This window comes from Leptonotus elevatus, chromosome 2 (assembly GCF_054856555.1).
Source record: "Leptonotus elevatus isolate MCC_2025b chromosome 2, RoL_Lele_1.0, whole genome shotgun sequence".
Taxonomy (NCBI): Eukaryota; Metazoa; Chordata; class Actinopteri; order Syngnathiformes; family Syngnathidae; genus Leptonotus; species Leptonotus elevatus.
In genome coordinates this window covers 37,761,170-37,787,342 of record NC_141240.1, presented here as the reverse complement: position 1 = coordinate 37,787,342, position 26,173 = coordinate 37,761,170, and the positions used below count along the sequence as shown (strand labels likewise).

Below are 26,173 nucleotides of genomic sequence, written 5' to 3'. Positions count from 1 at the left end.
TGTGTTCTATGATCTGTTGATAAAGTCAAATGTGTGCAAGTGCTGCACACATTCATTCATATGACCTAACCAGGCAATCATTTACTAAATGAAAAAAAAACACAATCTTCCCATTCCACTTTCAAACATCGCATGAATATAAATTAGAAATAAATTCAGGAACATCTCTTAAATAAAATTTAATGGAATAGAATTGTGGCACCAAAATGGTGATTTAATGTTTCATATGTTCAATATTATTTATACTCTCAATTTTAATTATTATTTTTTTAAAGTAGTCCAGAAAAAAAAATCCTCTTAGAAAGGGTGACATGCAAGAATTAAAAATCCATCATTTGTGCTTGCTCACAATAATAAAATTAGACTTGTAAGAACAGTTTTGTAACACAAGCAGCCTCAAATAATGTCAAATGTATTAAGTATATGATGTAAAACAAGTTACAACATTTCGTGAACAATGAACAAAAATTGTGAAAAACAGTCTGGTTAGACTTCAGCTTTGCTTTGTGCTGAATCTCGCGATCAAGTATCCCGTGAACGAGGGCAAATAAGTTCACCTGAGCTAAATTTCTGGGTCGCCATTGTGGCTTGGGAGAGCATTTGAAGTATTGCTTTCCTCATGCCAAAGGTTAGCCAATCTAATCAGTGTAGTGCCATGGCCCCAACGGTGTGCATCAGGGAGAATTTAGAAGTGGGTATACTCACTACTGACTGAAAAAGAAGTGGGTATACCCGCGTATACCCTGGACTTCTACATCACTGTTTAGTACCCTATTTTTGACCTTACACTATGATTACCTTCACTTCAGACCTCAGTCTCAAAGTCAGGCGTAAACATATTTGTCTTTCATGACCTCCATTACACATGAACAGACCCACGCACATACACATGCCTTGAGGCTAGAATGTAGTTACTATTTCACTTTTCTGAATTCCACCTCCCCTTCACACTTCCAATTAGCACTTGCGCTATTTTAGAGATTAGAGATCTGCAAGCATCGGTCACACACACACACACACACACACACACACACACACACACACACACACACACACACACACACACACACACACACACACACACACACACACACACACACACACACACACACACACACACACACACACACACACACACACACACACACACACACACACACACACACACACACACACACACACACAGGTAGAAACATACAAAACTTGTTTCCATGGAAACACTCCACCAAAGGGAAAAGCAACAGGGAGTTGATTTTTGATTAATAATAATTGAACCCAATGGCATTTGGCACTTGGGCCTTGGCTTGCTGTGACCAACCAACCAGAGGACAGAAAAATGTTGGCCCTTTGAAGCTATAATTTGAAATCCAAGAAACAATCCAATTAATTAAGATAATTTGAATTGCATGGCACCAGCACAAGCACAACTGATTGTAAAGGCCCTGGGTAGGTTAGATTGACATAGCAGCACAGAGGCTGAACTCTTGTTAGGAAGGAAAAATAATTAGAATAATAAAATAAATCCAACATCCAAATTCCTGATAATTTAGTATCACCCATCTGTTTTGTATATATAAATTTGGGAGCAATTGGACAAAATAAAAATAAAAATAAAAAATAAAATACATATATATATATATTTTTAAATCAATATAAGCTATTTTACATTTACATTTTTAAGTAGTTTTTTTAACCTCATGTCATCTGGTCTGTCTGTCAATTTGATAAAAAAAAAAAATCCCACCTCTGCTTAAGATGGTGCAAAATTAATTAAATAATTAGAGTGATAATAATAATATAAATAATAGATGGTTAGTAAGGCTCCAACAAAAATTGTAACTGATGAATACAGTATAAAAAATAAAATACACGAGCATGTAAAATGAGAAGACCTTTCATCCTTCCACCATGTATGGTGGTGGGCTTTGCTTGTCTGTCTGCAGCCTTACGTAACACACGGCAGCTGAAATGGACACACGGGCTGTTGGGAATGTACACAAACAAACGCACGGCGCAGGTTCAATGTCACGACTGAGACAGGCTGGATTACCGGATCACATTCACTCTCTTAAATTGATTTATTTTCATTCTTTCAACTATCGCATCCCATCTTGGCCATCTAGCCGCTCCGTCTTTTAGTAGCTTTAATATATTGTCCATTTCGGCTTTCTTTTCATTAGATGACTGTTGTTATTTCTGTTGTTTTGTGCTCATATCGTCCCCATCTAATTGATTTGCTGTCTGCATGGAGTCATTGGCCACAAAATTAGGTACACTTAAATAATTAAATAAATCATAAATTGGGCCACTTGTATCTCAAGGCACCACTGTAATGGCTTTTATTTCCATCGATGCAAAAAAAATGGGAACCATGAGTGCACATTGCATTCCAAAATGGAACAATTATCAAACCAAATGACTGAAAGTGAAGAAAAAAAATAACATCAGGTTGTTAAAACTAGCATTTAAAAATAATAATAATAAAATATAAACAATATATATGTAAAAACAAAAAGAAAGAAGCTAATTTTACCGTTCATAGTGAAGAACCCCACCCCCACCCCAAACACACACACATTTTTTTTTATCTTCCTGTGAGTCACTATGTAAACCTTATGTATAGTTCACATCTGCTTCACGTCTGACTGAACTGCCCGCTGCAAATAATTCCGAACAAGTGTATTTACATTCACGTCAAGTGAACATGCTTATGACGTTGTTAACAGCTCCTCATGGAAGCCCAACGGCATATACGGCATATACCATCAAACACATTAAGAAAGCCATGACATTAAATTGGAACGTTTAGGATGTCATCAGCCAGACGTCATGAGTAGCCGATATTATTAGACAAAAAGCATGACAGGCCTAATTTAAGTCCCAGACTCCAGGACAGCTTTGTTTTCCAGCGCATTCTTTCCATCTTTGTTTGGCTCGCAACTTCACCTCAGAGATAAGATATTTTCCATTCTGCTCACAGCTTAGTTCGTCGATCATTTCTGTGTCATTTAAATCAGCAAGTAAAAAAAAATAAAAAAATAAAAATTTTGTAAGGCTTGCGTGGCTTAAATAATATATGGAAAAAAATATTTACAGTAACCTGGGGGATGAGGCTATGATTGCATTTGAGACAGCAGTAGCTCCATTTTCAATTGAATTTATTTTTATATTCAATACAGAGTAGTGGTTTAGTGTTCCTGGCTACTTTCTATCCAAAAGCACGCTGGTGTTAGCGTCTTGTATGCTATATTTTCATTATCCTATGACACATGAGTTCCATAAATTCTGCCTAGGTACAACTGATGAGAGAACACGAACAATGGTGTCGATCTATACGTCACTGCACCTATTAGATGCATACGTCCTGTACGAACGATTTCAATTTGAAACAATGACCTTCTAACTTCTAACCCAAATATTTGGGATATTTTGCTTGAAGCACACGCGTGTCATACATCTTAATCTCACTGATAAGTGGAGAGAATGAGTTTTTCTGAATCGACTTGAATTCAGTTCCACTTCCACTAATTCAAATTCTTCCATCGAATTGAAATGAGTTCTGAAATTCTGAATTTTGCCCAGCCCGTCAACACCAAACACCGTCCCTATTAAGGTGTTAATTGTCTGTATTGTGAATACATTTCGCGCTACAAAAAATTTAATTCATTCATGAAAGACATCCAAAAAGAAATCCTGTATCCTTAGTTTAATCCTGTAAGCTATTTATTTATTTATTATAAATTATTAATAATAATAATAATAATAATTAAGGTGTTGGCTATTTTAGGTTGTCTACAAATATGCTTTTCTTTTCTTTTTTTTTAACAATGTAAAACCTCTACAAAACTGACGAGCTGGATGTGGCTCGTGAGCCACGTGTTGGACAGCCCCGAAGTCGGTGATGCTGCACAGTACGAGCACCCCCCCCCCCCATCCCCTTTCCCTCCAACCCCACAGACACACACACACACACAGAATCTATTTCAGGGATGTCGAGTCAGGAATGGCAACTGTTCACACGCGCACGCACACACCACCTCGCTTACAGGCGGTCTCGATTAACTTTTCCAAGCACAGAGCCTTCCCGTTGCTCGGTGCCGTGTGTTGATAAAAATAGAGCATTATCACAGACGTGCACACCTCCTGTCCAGACAAGGACCAACACTGCTTATACGGGATGCAAGGGGGGGGGGGAGTGGCCGCTAAGGAGTGACAATATAAGAGGATGCACTGACCTCATCGAACACAAGTTACAATTGATTATAAGATTAAAAAGCAGATAAAAACAAGGAAATAAAGTTCTGTCTGGTCACATTTCGTTGGAAAAAGTGAGAAAGAAGAAGAAGCGAGCCTCTCCACCTTCTGCCTTCACTCTGCCTCAGCAGGCAACTTCAGCCATCCATGAGTGCCAGCAACTCTTCTGCCTACCGATCTGAGCGGAGTTTCCATCAGACGTCGTCCTCGTCCACCTCCACTAATCCGCACATGGAGAAAAGTCACGGGATGTTTTCCGAGGACTTTGGCCCCTTCATGAGGCCTGGGGGCGACACCTTGGGCTTTTCCAGTAAGTGGAAGGCAACTGAAAGAATTATAGTAACGTCAGATACGATCTGACCTGATCTGGTGCCTTGAGATACGAGATGAATTTATTCCATGATCACATTTGCTATATTCTCAATCTACATGTTTTGCTATGCGGAAGTAGAGCCTGGGGACTCTGAGGCAGTATCTCTTATCTCTGGGGTTGAAGTCACTGAGATGGTTAAAAAGCTCCATGTGCGGATGAGATCCCCCTGGATTTTTTCTATAAAGGGTCTGGATGTTGAGGAGTTGTCCTGGTTGACACGTCTCTGCAACAACGCATGGACATCAGGGACGGTGCCTCTGGATTGGCCGATTGCAGCTACACTCTTAAGGCTCCCTGGTCAGGTCTTTGTTCTGGAGACGAGGGTGCTGAAAAGTCCAATTTCAGATTTGTTCTGGCCGTGAAGCCGTGAACCAGCTCTATACCCTCGGGAGGGTTCTTGAGAGTGCATAGGACTTTGTTCAACCAGTCTACATGTGTTTATGTGGACTTGGAGAAAGCATTTGACTGTTTTTCCTGTGGAGGGTGGTCTGGGAGCATGGGGTATCAGCCCTGATACGGGTTGTTCGGTCCCAGTATGACCAATTTTAGAGTGTGTCCACATTGCCAGCAATAAGTCCGATTTGTTTCCACTGAGGGTTGGACTCTGCCAAGGCTGCCTTTTGTCTCCGATTCTGTTTATAACATTTGGGGACAGAACTTCTCGGCATGACTTAGGCATTAAAGGGCTCTGGTTTGGTGGCCTCAGTATTGCATCTCTGCCTTTTTGCAGATTTTACGATTCTGTTGGCTTCGTCAAGCAGCGATCTTCAACTTCGCAGCTGAGTGAGTGTGAAGCGGGTGCGATGAGAATCGGCACCTCCAAATGTCAGGAAAGGGCAGAATGCCCTCTCCAGGTCGGGGATGAGATTCTGCCCAAGTGGAGGAATTCAAGTATGTTGGGGTCTTGGAAGAATGGACCTGGAAATCGGAAGTCGTGCAGCGCCTGGAGCCATGTGGACTCTGTATTCGTCTGTCATGGTGAAGAAGGAGATGAGCCCAAAGGCAAATCTCTCAATTTATGATCTAGGTTCTAACCCTCATCTATGGTTATGAGCTGTGAGTTGTGACTGAAAGAACAAGATTGGTTGCTGTAAAGAAAAAGATTATGTAAATTGCACCCTCAGCTGGTCGGCAATCAATCATGGTGAAGCATACCTTTTGGTAGCTTTTGCAGACTTATGATTGGAGAACTGATGAAGGTCTTCATATAAAGACTTGGATTTTTGTGTGTGCATGTGGACACCTACAATTTTCAATTTGCAATGTAAGTTTGGATTTAGCCAAAGTGTCAATCAATGGTTGAAAAAATGAGAAGAAAAGACAAATGGAATGGTTTGTTTTACAATTCCATTCATCATTCCATGAATTTGTTGCTTTGGTCAAGTCACACACACACAATGACCAAAATGACATTTTTGGCAATTTAGTATCAGCCCTCTGTCCAGTATCGGTGGTTCAAATGTGGTAGCAATATTTAGGCCAATTTTGAAGGACCCCTAGAACTGACCAGAACGATTCTAAAATGGCCACTTCAAATAGAAATGGCAGACTTCCTGTGTCTCAGGCATGGCATGATGATAAACCCAGATAATAAGAACAAAGTAATAACAAGAGGACCTTTGTAGTGCATTTGAAGGCCCTAATTATTGAAATATCCTGTTCTGAATACGTCTTGCATGACAGAAGAAAGCAAAGGGAGTGGAGTGAGCTTCCACAGGCTTAATTAATATGCCACTGAATCTGCTTCCGCTCAACTCAAAAGTTCTTTCAGAATGTTTCACATGTGGACATACAGTGCATGCATGTATTTCTTAACCAAAATCATTATACAATACCTGATTTGATTGGCACTATGAAAGATTGCATTGCTATCTACAATTTTATCAAATAAAATCATTCTTCAGTTTTGACAATTACTGGTGAAGGACATGTTCTCCATAATAACAATATTACTGTATGCACATGCGAACTTTAAATGGACTCCACAGGAATGTGTGCGCCCTGACGTGTCACAATTGTTTTGGGAGCCATGATTGGTATCCCGTAGATAGAAGCGGCACACGAGTGGTCGTTCTGCACAACAATAGACACACACAAGCTGGAGAATGCTGGACTGCCTGGCAACACTGTGACTTCAGACGCAGACTATCTGGATGACGCCCGCACAAGAGGCATAACCAAACGGTTGCTCGGTTACTGTTGTACACACACACACACACACACGTGCGTGCGTGCGTCGTATAGCTCTCGACTGAGGTCACAATCACATACTAGGACAAACAGCTGCCACTGTCCACACTTCCAACTCCGCTAACATATGCCCGCTCGACTCGTCTATGCATCATTACGCCGTCTTGTATGTCAGATGAAACGTGCTCTTTTTGTCTGCTAATATGAAAAGCGAACGTTAGATTAGGTCTCCTAATGATTTGATAAGTGACCTGAGCTAGGCCGTTGTGTCGCTGTGACCTGTCCTGGCTTGGCGTCTTCCTATCTATCTCCACTCTGGCGCACTTATCCAGTTGAAACCAGTTAAGACCATCAGGTCACACATTTTCATATGGGCTAGGCTGAGCCAAGACAGTATAAGAGTAGAGACCATTTTGAATACATTTCACCTTTTTCCGCATTCAGCAGAAAAGGCTCCACAGCTGTTTAATCTTTCTGGCATCCAGTAAATAGCTTAACTGAGAATATGCAGTGTCCTGGTTGTTATTATTAGTATAGCGATCATTCAAGATAAAGGAACCAGTAACAGGGGTTAGCTTTCGCTAAGAACGCTGGAGTGACGACCGGGGCCTCTCCCCGCTGGGCCTGGGGTTCGGGGGTGTCGGCCGTCCTCCGGTGCCCCCATCTCCCCTTCTGCCCCCGGTGTTCTGTCCCTCCACGCGGCGGGGGGTGGGGTGGGCGCGGGTGCCCTCTCCGCTCCTCTGTCTGGCCCCTATTCGGCGCCGATGCCTGGGTGCGGGGGGTCCCCGGGGGCTGGGGGTCGGGGGCTGCCGGTTGGTCGGGGTGGGGTCGAGGGGTCGGGGGGGTTGTCTGGGGGCTTGGGGGCGGCTGGGGCTGGGTTGGGGTGGATGGCGGGCGGGGGTGGGGTCGTGGGGGGAGCGGGGGCTGTGGACCGGTGGGGTGCCTGGCGGGCCTGTAGTGCCCCGTCCTGCTGCGTTGGGTTGGGGATGCGGGCCGTGTTGGGGTGGGGGGCGCTCCTGCTCCTGGGTTTGCTCTCCGGCCGGTGGCCTTTGGCGCTGCCACGGCCTGGGGGGCCCTGAGGTGTTGCGCTTGTTCTGTCCTGGCGGGGGTCGACGGCTCCCCTCTTTGGTGGAGATTTTCATGCATGCCAGATCCACCACACCAGCATCTATTGAAACTCAGACACAATCTGCTTCTTCCTCAGGTCTTTGAATCGGTGGAGGCTGATGTCTGTGGATGTCACTCTGATTCGTCTGTCCTTCCTTCCTTTCCTCAGTCTCTCCTTTGGTCTCTTGAGGTCTCCCTGATTTGTTGGAATTTAGATGTTTCTGGGGTTGGTGAAGAACTCTGGTTGGTGGACCGGTGGGTAGTGTCTGGTCGGTGCTGGATTTCACTTTTCTTTCTTTTCTTTGGTCCTTTCTCGGGTCTCCTGATGGCGGTGTTCGGTTTTTGGTGAACTAACGAATACACACACACTCGCACGCACGCACGCACGCACATACAAAATAAAAATTAATAAAAAAAAGAACAATGATGATGACATTACCGAATGAACAATACTGAGCTCTTAAAAAAAATAAAAAATGTTTTTTTAATTACAAAAAAAAAAAAGATAAAGGAACCCGTGAAAGTGCTCATCTGAACTTTACAACTGGTACCAAAACCCGAGATCGAACCAGGGACCTTTTAAATATAAAGCAATTCTTTATTTTATTACATTTTCAGTAACAGTAAAATCTGGCGGTGACAATGAAATGACCTTAAAACAATATTATAATCAAAGGTGGCAAAAGTACTCACACGATGAATTTAAGTAGACGTACTTGTATGAAAAATAGACTTTGGTCAAGTACAAATTCAACTCATTTACTTATATAAAAAAATTAAATCACATATTTACAAGTCTGTGATGATTGGCTCGAGCAAGTGCTATGATGCGTACTGAGGTTTGTTACATTTTCAATGAAGTTCATTGTAAAATTAAAAGAAAGACATTCACATGTTGCATATTTAAAACCACATACCTTTATTTTACAAAAGTCCTTTAGCTTCATGCTAACACACAATGCAAAACGCCACTGACGTCACAGGAGTTTTTTTTTAAACTATCTTTGAACACATACAGTAGCAACACATGCAAACAGAGAATGTTCAGAGACATATATTCTTTATCCTCTGCAAAAAAAACTAACAATATGGCAGCTAAATTGCAGCAGTCACCGGCTGTGTTTCATTATTCAATCAACGAGCACGTCTGTATGCGTTACACCGCCTCCGGTTTTTAAGGCCAGACACCGAATGCCCATTGAAAGATCATGATGCAGAAACTGCGTCATTGTTCACATTCAAATTAATGTCGGAATTATTGTGTGCTCGTAGGGCTGCAGCCTGCAACTAACGATTACAGCATTTTAATCATTGATCTGTTGATTATTGAAAAAAACAAGTTTTGATTTCCATCTGTTAAAAAACAGGAAATTATCTCAATGCAGAAAATAAACAAACATGAATTAATAAAGATTCAATTACTGGTTTCGTCGCTAACATCAGAAACAGGGGGGGGGGGGGGGATGTTTTGATATTTTTTTAGGTGGGGCTGGCTTTTTGGTCACATCTTTATGTGTAATGTACAATTTTAGATTAGGCCTCTTAACATATACTTATATGAGTCTGTAGGTGTGAATAAAAAGAGCACACAACACGCTCTTGCTATGGGCTTGGCGCAAGTGCCCCCGAGGCAATAATTGTATAAAAATAAGCAACCATTTTGGATTGATTAGACATTCTGGCAGAAAAAAGCTCCACAGCCGTGTACTCGATATTTTTGGCATCCATGAAATAGTTCAACTGAGAATTAACTGTCTCACTGGTTGTGAGTTAAAGATAAAAGGGACCGACAAAGAGCTTTTCAACATCGCATCGTGATTAATGTGATCACTCTAAATAGTTCAAAAGGCCTAATGTGAGTTCCCACTCAGCATGATAGGGTAAAAATAGCGTCAAAAAATGACTTTATAAAGACACAGCATTTGTCATGTGGTCACAGATATGGATGACGACAATGTGCAGTGCTGCTGTTGGGAAGACATTTTGGGAAATCATCTTAAGTCCTTATGGACTGTTCCTAACAATGTTTTTTTTTTTTTTTTTTTTTTGCAGGCGGAAGTGGCAAGATCAAAGCACTCGGGGATTCGTACCAGTTCACAGTGGACGTTCAGGACTTCTCCCCTGAAGATGTCATCGTCACTACGTCCAACAACCAAATTGAAGTCCATGCGGAAAAGGTAAGCAATGTCTTCTTTGATATGATGTTCTGTTTCCACCAAGCAGGTCACAACTTGCATTTCCTTCACAAATACCAAATACCAGTTCCACCCGTACCGTCCCACTTTTCACAGTAGCAGGAGGCAATTGGGTAGCAGTACACTAACACCCTCCATAGATGTTTTATTTTTATTTTTTTATTCCAACCAGGGTTATAATAATTTAGAATTTTACATTATAGTTAGTTTTTATTTCATTATATTTTCATATTTTAAATTCTGTTGTTTGAAAATATGCCACCAAGGCCATCCAATCCAAATTCAGAGCCTACACCTTCAGACTGGGAAATCCCTGCAACAGTTACATTCTCTATTTGGAGATGTTAGTGAAATGCAATTTCATCAAATAACTAAAAAACAATATATATATATTTACAGTATTTCATGTTTTTAGCTTTATATGACATCCGTGCTGATCTTTTCCCTGATTGACAGTTGGCCCAGGATGGTTCCGTGATGAACACATTCACCCACAAGTGTCAGCTACCCGACGACGTTGACCCCACTACTGTGACATCATCACTTGGCGCCGAGGGAACGCTAACGGTCCGGGCGCGGCGACACCCGGCCAAGCATGAGCACGCACAGACCTTCCGCACAGAAATTAAGATTTAGACAAGGATCTACATAAACACACAACCTTCTGAAATGCCCTTGAAATTAATGATTTTCATGTATTATAATACTATATTATCAGTTGTGCGAATAAAAGTCTCACTTTTAGTTTATAGCTGCGCAACATGTCAAAATATCCAAACATTTAAATTAGAAACAACAGTTTTAGAAAGTGATCATTTATAGGTATGCTTCAGCTATAAAACAGTATTTAAAAATATAAACATATTACGATAAATAATGTGTTTAAATTCATATTAAACCAAAAATTACAGCAGTTGCATAAAAATGTTACTAACTATTTTTACATCCCGTTTTATGGCTAGAATGCATTTAAACATATGACACTGTACCCAATTTGAAAACTAATGTATAGTATTACAGTATACTTTATAGAAAAAATTTAATTAACATTCTAATAATGCCATAATTTTTTTTTCTTTTAATAGTGCTTGACCTCATTAAAGGGTCATGGTTGAGCAAAGCATCCCGCTAATTTATGTAAACCACTAAGCAACCACTTCCAAATATGGGCAAGCCGTCAATAAAACAAGTGCGTGTGAAAAGGCCTTTCTGATCAACACTGCACTGCTTGGAGCCAGTCTGACCCCTTGCGGTTAGATGGCAAAATTGCAGTTGTACTTACCAACCACTCTCATTTATGATAAGTGCTACTGTATTTTCTCGACAGCAATATAATACAACCAAGAAAAATGATGCAATATAAGGCAATACAAAAAGCAACAATTATGTAGCGTCTACAACCAGAATTCTATCCAATGGCCAGCAGGGGGAGGCACAACTGTTTTAAAATTAAATGTAAATTTAAATTGCAATATTTTACTCATTTTTGTTCTTTTTTTTTTACCTCCTGAAGGGGTTCTTGTTTAGTCGTCCCATTAAAAATAAAAACCTTTGTGATGCAAGCTCTGCAACAACGAATCTCGACTGCTGCCTTCCTGTGTGGAGTGTTTCGCGTTCTTTATGTGTTATGTTGGTTCTCTCTGGGTACTAAAAAAATATGATAAGATTATGGATCTCAACACACACATGACATTTTAAAAAAGTGGCAAAATGTGTTTTCTTTAATACAATCAATTATACAGTATGTGCAATAGTCGGGTTGTAAATTACAGATCAATTAAATAAATAAAAACATGAATTTGTGTATATGAATTTGCAGGTAAATTAATGATGAATAAAACAACTGTCCGCTGTCAATAAAATACAACTTTTACGACCTGGGAAAATGGATGCCACTTTGTCTGACATCACCTTGTATGAGTCGCAAAAGAATACTCGCTAGCCTCCGGTGGCTGAAATTTATCTCACTGGGTTGTCGTGCAGCGATGAGGCACTCTAAAATGGCCATGCTAATGCAAAGACTGTCCACACGCTTGCTGCATGTCAAGTCAAACATTTTTATCTTGCTTTTTCACCTTCTCTTTGTGACGCGCAGCACACACTCATGGCTGACAACGAGGCGCTCTAAAGCAGGGGTGGCCAAGTTCGGTCCTCGAGAGCCCCCATCCAGCCTGTTTTCCATGTTTTTCTCCACTAACACACCTGATTCACGATCAGGATCGTTACCAGGCTTCTAGAAGCAAAGCTTGCTAATGAGCTGATCATTAGATTCATCTGCGCGGAAGGAGGGGAGACATGGAAAACAGGCTGGAAAGTGGCCACCTCTGCTCTAAAGCAACCACGCCAGCGGACTATCACTTTTGGGGTGTAGGCATATTTAGCAAGCTAGCTAACTGCATGTTGCGAATGTGCCGGTATTAAAGATGTAATTTAAACAACAAAATGTACAAACTGAGATTGTAAAAACGTAAATAAACCTAAGAAAATAAATGCAAGATATATTGAATAAATTAAAAAAATGGATTGAATAAAAGATAAATACACAAATTAAATGCCTGAGATGCGACAAATATTGTCAGTTCAGAATGTTAATTGTTCCTATTATCATTAAGAAACCCAAAAAAAGAAACCAAAACCGAAGCGAATCGCGCATTTTGTTAGCGCTGCAGTAGTGACGTCACCGGCAAGCGTGAAGTCGCTTCAATCTATTTTATTATTTAAAAGTATCCTGCTTTTATTTTCTTAGGTTTATTCACGTTTTTACAATTTTAGTCCATACATTTAGTTATTTCGATGACCATCTTTATTAATTACTTTCCAATGTTTTACCATCATTTTTTTCATATAACTTTATTAAACAATTGTAAACGGCCAATTTCCAGGCAATCCTGTAGCGTGACGTCATCTGTAGGCGACCCCGATACAGTCAAGCAGCCCGATCACATCTGGTACCGACACCGGATAAGTGCTGATGCGAACGAAATGTCTCATGTCGGATGCCTAAGTAAAAAAAATTAACAAAAGCCCCCCCCCAAAGGAAAACTGAAACGGTGTCTCTACAGGTCAATACTACATCGTTCTCTGTCTTTTTATGTTGTGTAAACACCAATCTGCAAAAGATTTTTGCCAATCCCGACCGAGCTTATTTTGGCCGATTACATCATCGGCGCCTTATAATTAAAATTTTGGTTCACTTATGTGAACCAAAACATAAGAAAATGAAAACCACTACGCTTGCGCACTCATAAATGCTATCACTAAACCAAGAAAAGAAGAAATCAAAGCACGCTTTGTCTGTTCTGGACATTTACGGTTTGACCTTTAAGTCCCAACAATAAAGATGACCGCATTAACATTTGCTTAAGCACTGTATCTTGGATGTGAACGTGGACATGATCTCATTTTCAAACCGCCGCTTTCAATTGGAACATCCTCTCTTTGGTCAACCTGTAACAGCGGCTCCTTGTTCCTCACTGGCCTTGCTTCTTGTTTTCTTTTGCGCACGCGCGCCAAGGACAGCAACAGGGGGAATGCTGGGAAAAGTCCCGAAAAGGCCGTACGACCGACGACGGGTTTTCAACCCTCCGATGACGACAAGGCTCGGGAAAAGCGCGGGGGACTTTCTGCGGCTTGCGCGCACATGTGAAGCTTGTTGCGCTTGTTCAATCGCTTGCATCTGCGAGGATTCCCACAGCGGTAGACACAATGAGAGCATAATATTAGGCTAAGGCTCACATGACATGACAGACGTGGTGATAAGTGTGTGCGTGTGTGTGTGTGTGTATAAATGCGGCGAAACCACTGTCTGCTTCCCTCCCATTTGCTGAAGCACCAAAATAGTCTTCAGAGGATGTGAGAGCGGGAAGGACTTTTGCTTGCTAATGCTTCTGGTCACAAAGCTGGCGAAGTCTGTGAAGGCGACACCAACAGGAAGTGCCTTCATTCGTTTCACTCCCTTCTCTTATTTTAGCGTGTGGACCACCTCAGCCCTGGTGATGGAGGAGAGAGGAGCCTCGGGGTCTAACTAAAACCTGCCCTCCATGTGCTCACAAATTGCTTTAATGACCGTAATTATGTGCTGGGGTGCATGTTGTGCACGGGACGATTAATGGCCTCCACAACGTATGCAGACAGGCGGAAATGAAGAGGGGTGGGGGGCGCTGGAAAGTGAGGAAAGAAAATCCAGCCACTTTGGAGACGGAGGAATATCCTGCTGGCTAAAATAAAAAAAGAAGTCTTTAAAAGGCAATAAAGCCTACTTACGCTTGTAGTTTCACAATTAGCCCCTTAATTCAAATTGTCCATAGATGTCAATGACGATGTCAACAAATTTGACCTGCGATGACTTGTTAGTCTGCTGACAAAATGATACATAAATAAGCACTTTTTAAATCCCAGTTCCTTTTATCATATTCATTTTTAATAACTTTTTTTGCTTTGTTTTTGCTTTTTATTCTATTTTCTTTTAACCTTTAACTGTTTCTATTTTGTTGTCTTTTAGTTTTTAGCTCCAGTGTTTCCTGGGTTCCTTTCCTCACATGGTTTCTCTGTGCCCCGCCATTTTTATTTGTATTTATTTATTTATTTATTTTGGGAAGGGGTGTATGTGTGTGGGGAGATGTTGGGGGCGATGGGTGTTTTTATTTTTATTTTTTTTGTATTATAGATGTTTTAGCACATTGAGTTGCATTTTAATGTATGAAAGGTGCTATATAAATACAGTTTGATTGAAAAGTTTGGATTATTTGATTTGTGAAAAGCACAAGTAGAAAACTGTTCCAAACAATGGACAAGCTCAAACAAACAAAAAAAAAGCCATTAGGACAGGTACTGTATGTTGTCAAACATATTAGATATACAGGAATTTAATTTTATCCAACCATCCATTTCATCTCATTTTAAGTTCAATTTAAGGGGTTAGTTCAAGAGATTGTAGTTGTACACTCACATATTCACAAAGTATAGGAATAACCACTTTGGTGTAATTTTATAGTAATGTGAAAATTGTGGACTTATTTTCTTGGTGTTTTCTGGTTTTGCAATGAAATCCCATCAAGGACCTTTTTTAAAACTCTTGTTGTTGCTTTTTAAATTAATCTAATTTAGTTTAGAATATCCTAAATCAAGACTACTAATTATTCTGGAGCCAGAATAAAAATAAAATAAAAATCATTTTACAAAAAATCTGGACGTCTGCTTCATGCATTTGAACTCTTTAATTGTAGAAGCTAGAAGTAAACGTTTGGCTCTGATTCCGTCTGAATGTTATGATTCAGAGTCCTTGCGGCCGTGCATAGCAATCAATCAGTTTGGGAAATAGAAGAACAAATTGCTTCTTTTGACAGCACACGACCTGCAGTAAGTTTCACAGAGTTAAAGTCCAGCAACTTGTTTGAAATGGGAGCTTTTGAAATGCGTGTCATCTTGGTTCAGGGCGTAAAATCTTGGGTCATTGCGGAGTTTGGAAGGGGAATTATGTGCAAAATCCCCATAAGGAACGACGCAGACCGACCAATATAGACAGAAATTGGAGGATGTGTTTTCTGGTCAGGAACCCAAAGCTAAAGTTAGCCAGGATGTAAATTCCACAGCGCTGTCGTTTTCTCTCTCTCTCTCTCTGTCTCCTTTTTTCAACGCATAACAAAGAGAAAGAAGTAGGACATAAAAGAAAAAAAAATAGTGAGAGTGAGAAAGAGATCTTATATGAACTGTGATAGCTTTTTGTCAACTCATCTGGCCTGAAAAGATGCGAGTCCCCACGCTTTTGGCACAATCATGCAAATGTGACCTCGTGTAAACCTTATTAGCATGGCTCCAATCTCCAATAAAAAACTGATGCCAGCATCAGCAACACCACCGGGTCTCCCTCGTCTCCTGCTCCCCATGCGTGTCTGTTATTTACAGTCTTTTAATGACAAGACACACATTCAGCCCCTGCAGAGCGGAGATAATCACATTACAGCCAACGACAGGCACATCAAGCACAACTCCACCGGCCGGCGCTCGCTTTGGACACGCTCACGTGCGGATTTGCATAAACCCAACGAGTACAATCAGCAACGGCCATGGCAAGGCTCTGCCCTTCTTTTTCCATCTCGCTTTTGGAGAAAAAAAATCCACCGCTGTGAGAGAATGGATGGAAAATGTCTTTCTCCGTTTCGAGCTGCCACACAAAGCCGCGACTATTTTGAGGCCTTCTATTGGTCAGAGGGGGGCGAGAACACGCAGCCAGCTGGAAGTCAAGGACAAAGACTCGCCAGAGACTTAGTGACAAATCTCGGTTCCCATGCTCCTTTCTTACAGACAAATTCAATACTTAAACATTGACATTCCTCTTTCTTATCGGAAGAATGCATTTTAAGGCTTTGTCACTTCAATCAATCATTTCGAAAGTGACAGCGAGCGTGATAACGTTGAACGACCTTGGAAAAAGTCAAATGACATTGTTGGCAACATGCGTGTTCGGAGCAGAACGCTATACAAACATGTCGCAACATTTTGTCGTACTTTTGGAATATGATGAAAATAATTGAAGTTGTTCAATAAATATACACTTAGAGAAGTTACATGTAGAAATGTAACTGTCATTTCATTTTCAGTCGACAGCAAGAGGCAAAATGGCCGTCCCCTCAGATGGATTAAAAACGGGTGGATTTTGTTGCTTAACTCATATTCCACAAATGTAATATTAATCATAATAAGTGCATGTTTAGACTACATAAAACATATTGTAAAGACAATTTGTGGGTTTGAAATTAATTGTTTTGGATCATAATTTAATTTATAAGGTATTAATATAGGCAGTTGGAAACATCATCTATCAATCATGTTTTTGTTAAACTCAGATAAGTTGTTGACATCGAACGAAATCCAGTGCATTTTTAATGGCTTAAAAAAGAATGAGACCCCCGCACCTTCTTATGTGTGTAGTTTACTTACGCTCGCGTGTACTTGTGAAAAGTCATCATTCACGGGACAGGCACGTCTTCCTTTTCGAAATCGCTTCTTCTTCTTTTTTAAGCCACATGCGCTGTTTTTTGGTCTACTTCCGCAACAAAGCACCTGCTATTGATTCGCAAGCTTGCTCGCAAGCAACGCCTCTCGATCAACGTAGACAAAAAAAAAAGAAAAAAGTACAGCATATGTAAGTTAAAAATGGCTTCCTCACAGTTTTCACATACCAAGTCGTGTGCATGAAATACTATTCATACAAATAAGGCACTACTGTAAGTCTGTAAAATAATTCACAAGATGCAGCCATAATAAGATAAGTCATAATAATTACAACGCTCATAAATTTTACTTTGTATCTCGTAATGAGAGGCTCTCATAATTAGGACTTATTTTAAAAAATATTAAGCCTCAGCATCACACACTGTCATTTTAATTTAACTTTTTAAATTATTTTCCTTTTATTCATTTATTTTACAGGCAGAAATGGGTTTCCATATTTCTCCAGTCCCAACAAAAAAATTATTTTCTTTGGAATGACCCAAATCTCATGACTACATCATATGAAGCTCCTTTATGTTTGACAAGCACAATTTAAAAACATTCACATCCAAGAAAGCGTGACAACATTGTGTATAAAAAAAAGAAAATCTGAATTTAAGTCTTTATTGCTCCGCATATGCATGAACTCAACAATAAAAGGGACTTATTCTTTTTTAATGACAGAGCCACCTTCGATTCTAATCCGAGCTCAGTGTTTTATGAGGGTGAATAAATAAAGTAAAAATAAATAATCTATTAAATAAAAAAAAATTTAAAGGCAAAAATGAAGGATTGTTGAAGGATGATTTTTGGAGAGGCAGCTAAAATGGCTTTGGATAGAAAAAGTGGAAACTGTACAAAATTATCTATTAAGTGACATCAAATAAAATGTAACACAAAAAGAATCCCTTTTCCAAAGCTACATCTACCATTTACAAAAAGGATCATTTGAAAAATTCAAGTCAAGAAAGGTGTACATCAGTAACACAACAATTTGCAGTCATCAATTAAAAAAAGAAAATCAAACAGGCACTTTAAAAATGTCGCACTTCATTGTCAAAGCATTTTTTTCCCATGTCCTCCAGAACAGCACACGCGAATGTGTGTGTAGGTTACAAAAATAGACAAGACATCCAAACTATTATTTTGTCACAAATCATCTGCACCACGACAAGACTCGTCCTGATGACATCTTTTTTTTTCTTTTTCTTTTTTGCATTCTGGCCGTGCTTACCCGCTCCATCTTCATTACCGGCAGATCAGATAGAGTGCCTCCTCATTTGCACCATTGCTTTTCATTTCTTAAAGCATAATAAGCTATTTCCTGTCCCTTCTAGACAAACCCAAAACCACAATATTTTCAAAGGAAGTGCTACATTAGAAATTCTTTAATCCCCGTGGTCTGGGCGAACTCCCAAATACAAAGAAAAGTCGATTATTTACAGAGTACCTCATACATATAAGCCTCACTTTTTGCTTACAAGATTATAGCTTAGTTTGGTTTGGGCCATCTCAAGCTGGTTTCAAACGCTGGTTGAACAGGAAGTGGACGCTGGACTTTCACTCTCTCTCTCTCTCTCTCTCTCTCTCTCTCTCGCCCACGCTGCCACACCTTCTGCCTTTGCTCCACAATGAACGCACATGTGAAGCCATTCCCACGAGTGACGAATCTTTTTTTAAACAGGAACGAGTCTGTTTGTGTATTTCCTCCATCGCTTGCCAATGTTTGCTGCGCTCCGGCTCAATTGGGAGTCCAAAGGGCTCTCTGCTTCAGTGCTCGGTTTCAAGACCTCGGTGACGCCGTTCACACTGCGAACACACTCAGGGTGCTGGTCTGGTCCTTTAAGCCCAAAATGCTGTAGGCGATTCTTTTCAAATGGCCGGGCAGCCTCACCCCGATGTTCTTAATGTCCCTGTGACAGAGAGAGGAGAGAGACATGATATTTTGTCAGCGCTTTACACTTTGGCCCCCTTCCAACACTTTTCACGCTGCTGTGCCTTGAAGTCATTATACATCCGCTTGCACTTTATGCATGTGGAGCGGGTTAAACGAAACAACATCAAAGGACAACACTTAAAGTCGAAGCCTTCATTAGCGGCTTTAATGATTTAACAATGATTCCCTTGGCTGCCGGCGGCCTTTGGAGTGCTTGCAGATGGAGCCACGCAATCACAGCATTCTCCATGACAAACACTTGAAAGGAGTTTGTCATCTGCTTCTCAATCTTCCCAAATCGCAGCCAGTTAAGGATGTGAGCGGTATACATACAGCAGCAGGCAGGGAAGATGCCTCTTGCGGCTTCCTTTTGGCTGCTCGCCCGCTTCGGAAAAGCTCTGGCCCTCATTATTGTCCCAAACAGGCAGATAGGATGTGCTTGACTAAGCCTTTTCTCCAAATGTTTGGGCAATTTCATTCAATTGCCGCCTTCTAAGTGTTCCCATACATGTGAAAGATAAGACTTAACTCCTCTTGCACCTTCAATTTCTTCAAGAATGTTCTCTTCGTTTAACCCCCCCCCCCTCCCCCCCAAAAAAGCCACAAAAAGCATTTTGCCTTCAACAGCCAAAAGTGACTTTTTGAGAGTTTGCAAATGTGCGCCGCTCAGGGCAAAGCGTGTGGGCAGAGCGAGGGATGAAGTGATGAGAGAAAGAAGAAGTGGCGTGACCTCAAGAAGAAAAGAAAAGCCACGTCTTTCCATCACAAACATTTGACAAGTCCTGACTGAGGCTGGAGATGATAATGACGCCAGCGATTTTGCAGATTGGAGAAACGACTTGGACCAAGTCAGGAACAGATGTCCCGCTGGGAGTAAAAACACACTCTTGCGATATAATGGATCGAGCAAAACCGAAAAAACACAAGAATATAAAAAGGAATATGTGGCGTCAGCAAATGTGAGCGCTTACTCGTTCTTCATCTGCAGGACTTGCTCCATGCTGACGATGCCGGCGCAGCTGAAGTTGTCGCTGTACTGGTTCATCTTGATGGATTCCAGCCACTCGGACACCGACCTGAAGGGCGAGCCGTCCGAACCGCTGACGCTGGGCAGGCGGATGGATACGCTGCATGAAGAGAACAAGAACATGTTGTGTTATTATAATAAGAATAATAAAGCAGATGAGAGACAACTTTAATAACAGTGTGGGAAGACACTGTGATGAAAACCAGTTGGAGCAGTCGGGGAAAAAGTGATGACTGAGATTCGACAGTGGCGGCCTTTTGTCCCTTCTCACTGTCAAAAAAAGAAAACAAGAAAGAAGAAAGAAGACCTGCCTTCTCGCACACAAAAAGAGACTTGTGAGTGTCTGTGTTTCTCGACTATGAGTGTGACACAACCACTCAATGCCTCTCAAACGAGATATAATGTGTGCACATTTGCTTAACTTGGACGTCTGGGTAAGCAAATGGAGCGCACTCTCTCTCTCGAACTTGAAAAACAGAAAGTCCTTAAGGGAAGTGTTTTTTCTTAGTATGTACTCATCAATAACCTACAATGGCAGACTTTTCAGAATAGCTTTACAGTTCAATCAATAAAATTCACTATTGTACTCAACCTGTCCATTGTCATTGGCTGACCTCGACCTCTTTACACTCTTAAAACTGCCGAGTCAAAAGTAAACCAATTAAGGTAAATTATGTAGCCCAGTGCTGTACCCAAAAGGGACAACAATTAATAGAATAATTGACAACTAATTGATTAATAACTAGAGCTGTCAAACAATTAAAATTTTCAATCAGATTAATCACATTATGAATTTTGATTAATCATGATTAATCGCTAAATTAAAAAGGCTTTATTATCAAAAAAATTGTGCCCGGCAAATTTGAAGAGCACCAGTTATGTGTTAATTCTTTCGACATGATGACGTCTCTAACATTTTGATCCACTGCACACTCTCGTCCTCTTTTTCTCATCAGTTAATTACTTGCGTTATTTTAAATGGAGGGGGGGGGGGGGCAGTAGTTTGACATGAACCTGTGCTACTTTTTACAAAGCCATCCGCTGTCAAGATAAAGGAACATCTATGGTCATAATTAATATAGTGTGATTAATCTGCGTTAATACATGATTAATGCGATACTTTTTTGTGATTAATTAATTAGTTAACACTTTGACAGCATTATTATCAACATAATCGATAATTAACTTTGATAACCAATGAAACGTTTTAGACGCCTTTTTTTTAATTTTATTTAAAACTGTCCAAATGTTTGGAATTTCAGCTTCTCAACAGTAAATCATAATTTATTTTTATTTGTACATTTTTGGCACTGTGAATTTGAGATAATGTCCTGTTCTTGAATAAAGAGATGGAAATGTAAACATTTTTATTATGATTATTATTAATACACAAGATACTCGCCAGATTAATCAAATATAAAACATTTAAATCATCGTCAGTTGCAGCCTTTGGCAGAGCCAATGCTTGGTTATTCATACCTAGTGCATTGGGTTGAGGATTTTGGTCCAAAAAGGGGTAAAAACTACCTATACTGATGAGTGAAAGCTACCAAAAAATAGGTTAGCAGCTTATCACTATAGTTGTGGTTACAAATAATGTTAATATTATTACAAACATGTTCTAAAAAGAAAAAGGAAACGAGCATTTTGTGCAGATGTAATATTACAAAGTGTGTCAGAGAAGTTCCAGGACTGGTATCACAAAAGATGTATTTCAAATCCAAGCTTTTAACTACAAGTTTTTCCTCTTCAAATTAATCCGTCTGGAGTGTAGCCTTCCCTGCCACACCCTCATGTACTCTTGGAAAAGATTCTTCTGGGTTACTGCGCAGCTCCGTCGTCACGACCATCTTGATATTGTTTACGTCTTTAAAACGGACCTTATTGATGACTCGCTTGAGCATCAGAAAGAGGGAAAAACTAACATGGAGCCAAGTCGGGTGAGCACGACGATATTCTTCTCAAAAAGGAACTGTCAGATGCTCAGCCAATTGTGAGCAAGTAGCTCACAAAAGGGAAAAACTCGGTTTGTTGTTGGTTTTCATACCAGTCCTGGATCTTTTCTGACACATCTCATGTTATGGCCGCAGCTGATATTTTCCCCATTTTTGGATGTGAATAAAGGTTACCGTGGGTCAAAGTCAGCAATGGCCTTGAGGGAGTCTGGACTCCGCAGCAGTTTGTCCAACAGGCTGACAATGTCCCCGAAACGTGGCCTCTTGGAGCGGTCCTGGAGCCAGCACTGCAGCATGAGCTGGTAAACAGCCGAGGGGCAGTCCATGGGCGCCGGCAGCCTGAAGGCCTCGTTGATTGCTTTCATCACCTGCGGACAATTTAGCACGAGCTCTGCTGATGACTCAGAGCGGCCGGCAAACTTTGCACAAAAAAAATAAAATAAATAAATCTCACCTCGTGATTACTCATGTCCCAGTAGGGCCTTTCGCCAAACGCCATCACCTCCCACATAACGATGCCAAAACTCCACACGTCGCTGGCCGACGTGAACTTCCTGTACGCGATTGCCTCCGGAGCAGTCCACCGAATGGGGATCTTTCCTCCCTGGCGAGTAAAAAGGCACCAACCTCATCCAGACGTGCCTGCAAAGTATCGTCTCGCAGACATCCGTCCGTCTACTCACGCTTGTGGTGTAGGTCCCCTCAGGCTCGTCTTCCAGAACTCGCGATAAGCCAAAATCGGACACTTTGCACTCCAGAGTGTTGTTGACCAGGATGTTGCGAGCGGCCAGGTCGCGGTGCACGTAGCTCATATCTGAGAGGTACTTCATGCCCGCGGCGATGCCGCGCAGCATGCCCACCAGCTGGAAGGGGGAAATTTCACCGTCGCGGTCCTGAAGGCAAGAAGAAAAACGTTATCAGCTCCAGTACACAGATGAACATACAATAATCGCTAGTTCCAATTGTGTAAGGTTTAGAATAAGTGGATAAGTTGGTACAGTATACAGTTGTAGTTATAGTTTATTCATTTATTTTGGGATATTTCTTTGTGTTTTTATCAGGCAGCGTAGCACCAGACAGTATTTGACAGCGTTCGCAGGACCTCTTTTTGCTCTCTATCCCAAACGTACGGACATAAATTGGTAAAAACGCGTTTGGGTACTCAGAACCCTCAGCCTGGATGACTTAAAGCTCAAGAAACTGATGTCCTTAAATGTTTTTAAATCGAAATTGAAAGACATGGAACCAGCTTCCATACAGTGTCAATGCTTTTACCTTGGCTCTTTAACAATTGTATTGATTATTTAATCCAAAATGTTGTACTTTGTACATTTGTCTCACTCTGTACTGTATGTCTGTAACTTTGTGTTGTTTTGCTGCTGCCGGTCTTGAAAAAGAGGTTTTAAATCTCAACAGGACCAACCTGGTTAAATAAAGGTTAAATGGAGAATAAAAAATGTATGTACCAGACCTCCTCTCAATGAACTTCTTCTGTTGGGGTATAGTCGAAGATAAAGTATATCGCAGGCGTCCGGCTCAAACCCTGCAACCTCACCTTTCAGGAGATCCCCAAAACGGTTTGTTTGTTCAACCATTACCGTTGTATCATCAAAGAGAGCAACGCATTTTCAACACTATACATTGATCAATAAGTTGGAAAAAATAACAAATTCATTAATTAATTAAATTTGCCAAATGGGACTCGGCCCGACGCCAGCGATATTTAAGAAAAAACACACACTTGATAAATGTGTCTTTTCCTAAGAGAAGCATTTTAAGAAATTAATAATACGAAAGACATCTGCCTCAAAGTGTGCTTGGGTGTAGAAAATAGAGCCAGCAAATTGAGCACCTAACAGATTGCACTTAACGCTCATTTGTATGTTCATAGAATTGTGATTTGATAAAGTTATTGAGTGTTTTTCATAACTAGCTACTTTAGCATTTGTCCAAAAGTTGTATCTCTGTAGAGCTTGCCCACCGTCAAGTGTGAAATTAACCAACCCAGTAAACTTTTGTTAGCTTCCTAATTTTGAAAATGTGTGTGTGAGTTGTGACTGTTGTAAATTTTGTGAAATGCAGATTGAAAACCAAGTTTAACCATCCCCATGATCTTTAACGTAAATAATTTTGTATCCTTTCTTTAACAAAGAACGCCAGGAAATTTTGCGACACTTGTCAGCTGTTTCAAATTGAAAAAAAGCATTTATATAATCACATTTGTTAGAAGCCAGTAAAAATGAACATGCCGTCTTCCACCGGTGCAATACGGAGCTCCTTTTTACTCTTTTGGGTCAACAAGTATTTCTTGAACACACACACACACACACAATATAGGCTACAAATAAGGACGCTCGTGACCTCCTTGAAGGAAGAGGGGCCATCCCCAAACTAGTATTTGTATTATTTGTCCAGTGTTTGTAAGGGTTGAATTAAAGTGAACTCACCCTGAGGTATCTGTCCAGTGCTCCGTTCTCCATGTATTCAGTCACAATCATGGCGTGTTTGACTGCACATAAAACAAAAAACATGTTAACTAACAAGGTGAGATGATGTTTCCAAATTTGAGTCCTTACATTTGGTGACCACCCCCTCCAGGCGGATGATATTCTGGTGGGAGAATTGTCCCATGATGGAAGCCTCGCCCAGAAAGTCTTGCCTCTGTTTCTCCGAGTAGCCGGGCTTCAGTGTCTTCACGGCCACGGCCACTTCTTTCCGACCTGGGACCTTCAGAATACCACGGTACACCTCGCCAAATTCTCCTGCAAGGAGATATATATATATATTTGCAAAGTCAAAACGGACGTGTGTTCTGAATTTTTTTTGTTTTTCGGCCTACAGGTGGATTTCTTTGTGTGAACGGACGGAGGAAGGAAAAAAAGTGAGTGTGGCTGTTTGGCCCGAGGCACTCCAGCTGAGGTGTGTTCAAGGTTGGGTGTTGTTTAAGCAGCGGGTGGCCTTTGGTGGGGGGGGGGGGGGGGTGTATGGGAATCAGCTGTCACATGAGGAGAAAGGCAGGGAGGGGGTATGTCCATGGGAAAAGGGGCAATAAAAAAAAAAAAAAAAAGACTCCCACTTGAATAAACATCTCATGCATGGGAGATTTGTGAGGTGCTGATGCATCACAACTTGGCAAGAGTTGCCACAACAGGGCCAAGGTAGATGTTCATCTCACTGAAGGAGGGAGGCGGCTGTCAATCGACACGTGAAGTTGCGGAAAATGTGCCGCTGTGTAAACAGCCCCAAAGGGGATGGCAACGTCTCTCAGCATGTCGCCGGGCTGTCACTCACCGGCGCCGATGACTTTCTGTTTGCTGATGTGGTTGGGGTGGATTTCGGTGGCAAACTTCAGCACGGCTGTGTTGGGGTCCTCGTAGGTGTGCGGGTCCACGTAGGTCTTCAGGGGTTTTAGTTGCTCTGCGGAGGTTTACGACAATAAAGATCATCAGATCGTCAGAAAATATGATGTGAGAAGAAAGAAGAGATGGGTTTTTTTTCTTTTAGGTACCCGAAGTGGAGAAGTAGGCATCTTCTGGTCCTTGTCTGGTGTGAGAGTTTCTTTTCCTGAATAAGACACACAAAAGTTCACTTTTATTTGCGAATTACATGAGGCCAAATTTGAAGCTTTAGAATTGCTACTCAAATGAACTCATTTCGATTTTTAAAGCTCGATATTTTTAAAAAGATAACGTGTTGAAAATATAAAATTATTCACTGGGCCTGATGTGTGTGCAAAGTTTGGTGAGTTTTTATGCATGTTCAGCCGTCAAAAATGCAACTATTAATTAGGGCTGCACGATATTGGGAAAAACATATGATATACGATATAGTTGTTGAATATTGTTATATCGATATTATTGCGATATTTAACATGTACCTAAAGAAATAAAAAATTTATAATCAAAAGAAAAAAATAAATATGCGGCAAAATAAGCTAATTCAATGTATAATGTTGAACTATTGGATGGTGATGCACATTAATGTTTGCATCTGAATGGTCAAATTCAGATAAAAGCAAACAATTCCATATGGAACTTATTGCATGTCTTTGCGATATGCATATCGTATGGGCCAATATCGCAACATCGATATTTTTTTGATATATTGCCCAGCCCTAATGGTAATTGCTACAAAACCAATACT

At 40.8% G+C, this 26,173-nt stretch overlaps 2 protein-coding genes across 2 annotated transcripts in view; one reads left to right on the top strand and one right to left on the bottom strand.

Moving 5' to 3' along the window:
* The first annotated feature begins 4,241 nt into the window (after positions 1 to 4,241).
* hspb7 (heat shock protein family B (small) member 7) lies at positions 4,242 to 11,703 on the top strand. The gene is made up of 3 exons (XM_086070318.1): positions 4,242 to 4,564; positions 9,977 to 10,101; positions 10,576 to 11,703. Exons 1-3 carry the CDS (start codon positions 4,402 to 4,404, stop codon positions 10,753 to 10,755), a joined length of 468 nt encoding a protein of 155 aa, XP_085926444.1. The 5' UTR covers positions 4,242 to 4,401; the 3' UTR covers positions 10,756 to 11,703.
* Positions 11,704 to 17,627: 5,924 nt separating this feature from the next.
* The window catches only part of epha2b (eph receptor A2 b), a 29,275-nt gene continuing 20,729 nt past the window's right edge, over positions 17,628 to 26,173 (bottom strand). Inside the window, exons 9-17 of the mRNA XM_086067779.1 lie at positions 25,539 to 25,594; positions 25,322 to 25,447; positions 24,607 to 24,792; positions 24,478 to 24,539; positions 22,714 to 22,923; positions 22,485 to 22,634; positions 22,205 to 22,398; positions 20,020 to 20,175; positions 17,628 to 19,025 (exon numbers count right to left, since the gene is read on the bottom strand). Coding sequence (XP_085923905.1) covers positions 18,917 to 19,025; positions 20,020 to 20,175; positions 22,205 to 22,398; positions 22,485 to 22,634; positions 22,714 to 22,923; positions 24,478 to 24,539; positions 24,607 to 24,792; positions 25,322 to 25,447; positions 25,539 to 25,594 — 1,249 coding nt within the window. The 3' untranslated portion in view covers positions 17,628 to 18,916. The remainder of the gene's footprint in view (positions 19,026 to 20,019; positions 20,176 to 22,204; positions 22,399 to 22,484; positions 22,635 to 22,713; positions 22,924 to 24,477; positions 24,540 to 24,606; positions 24,793 to 25,321; positions 25,448 to 25,538; positions 25,595 to 26,173) is intronic.

Coding starts and splice junctions, on each gene's coding strand:
- hspb7 (XM_086070318.1), top strand. CDS start 4,402: ATGAGTGCCAGCAACTCTTCTGCCTACCGATCTGAGCGGAGTTTCCAT. Junction 4,565..9,976: donor CGACACCTTGGGCTTTTCCA/GTAAGTGGAAGG, acceptor TTTTTTTTGCAG/GCGGAAGTGGCAAGATCAAA. Junction 10,102..10,575: donor TTGAAGTCCATGCGGAAAAG/GTAAGCAATGTC, acceptor CCTGATTGACAG/TTGGCCCAGGATGGTTCCGT.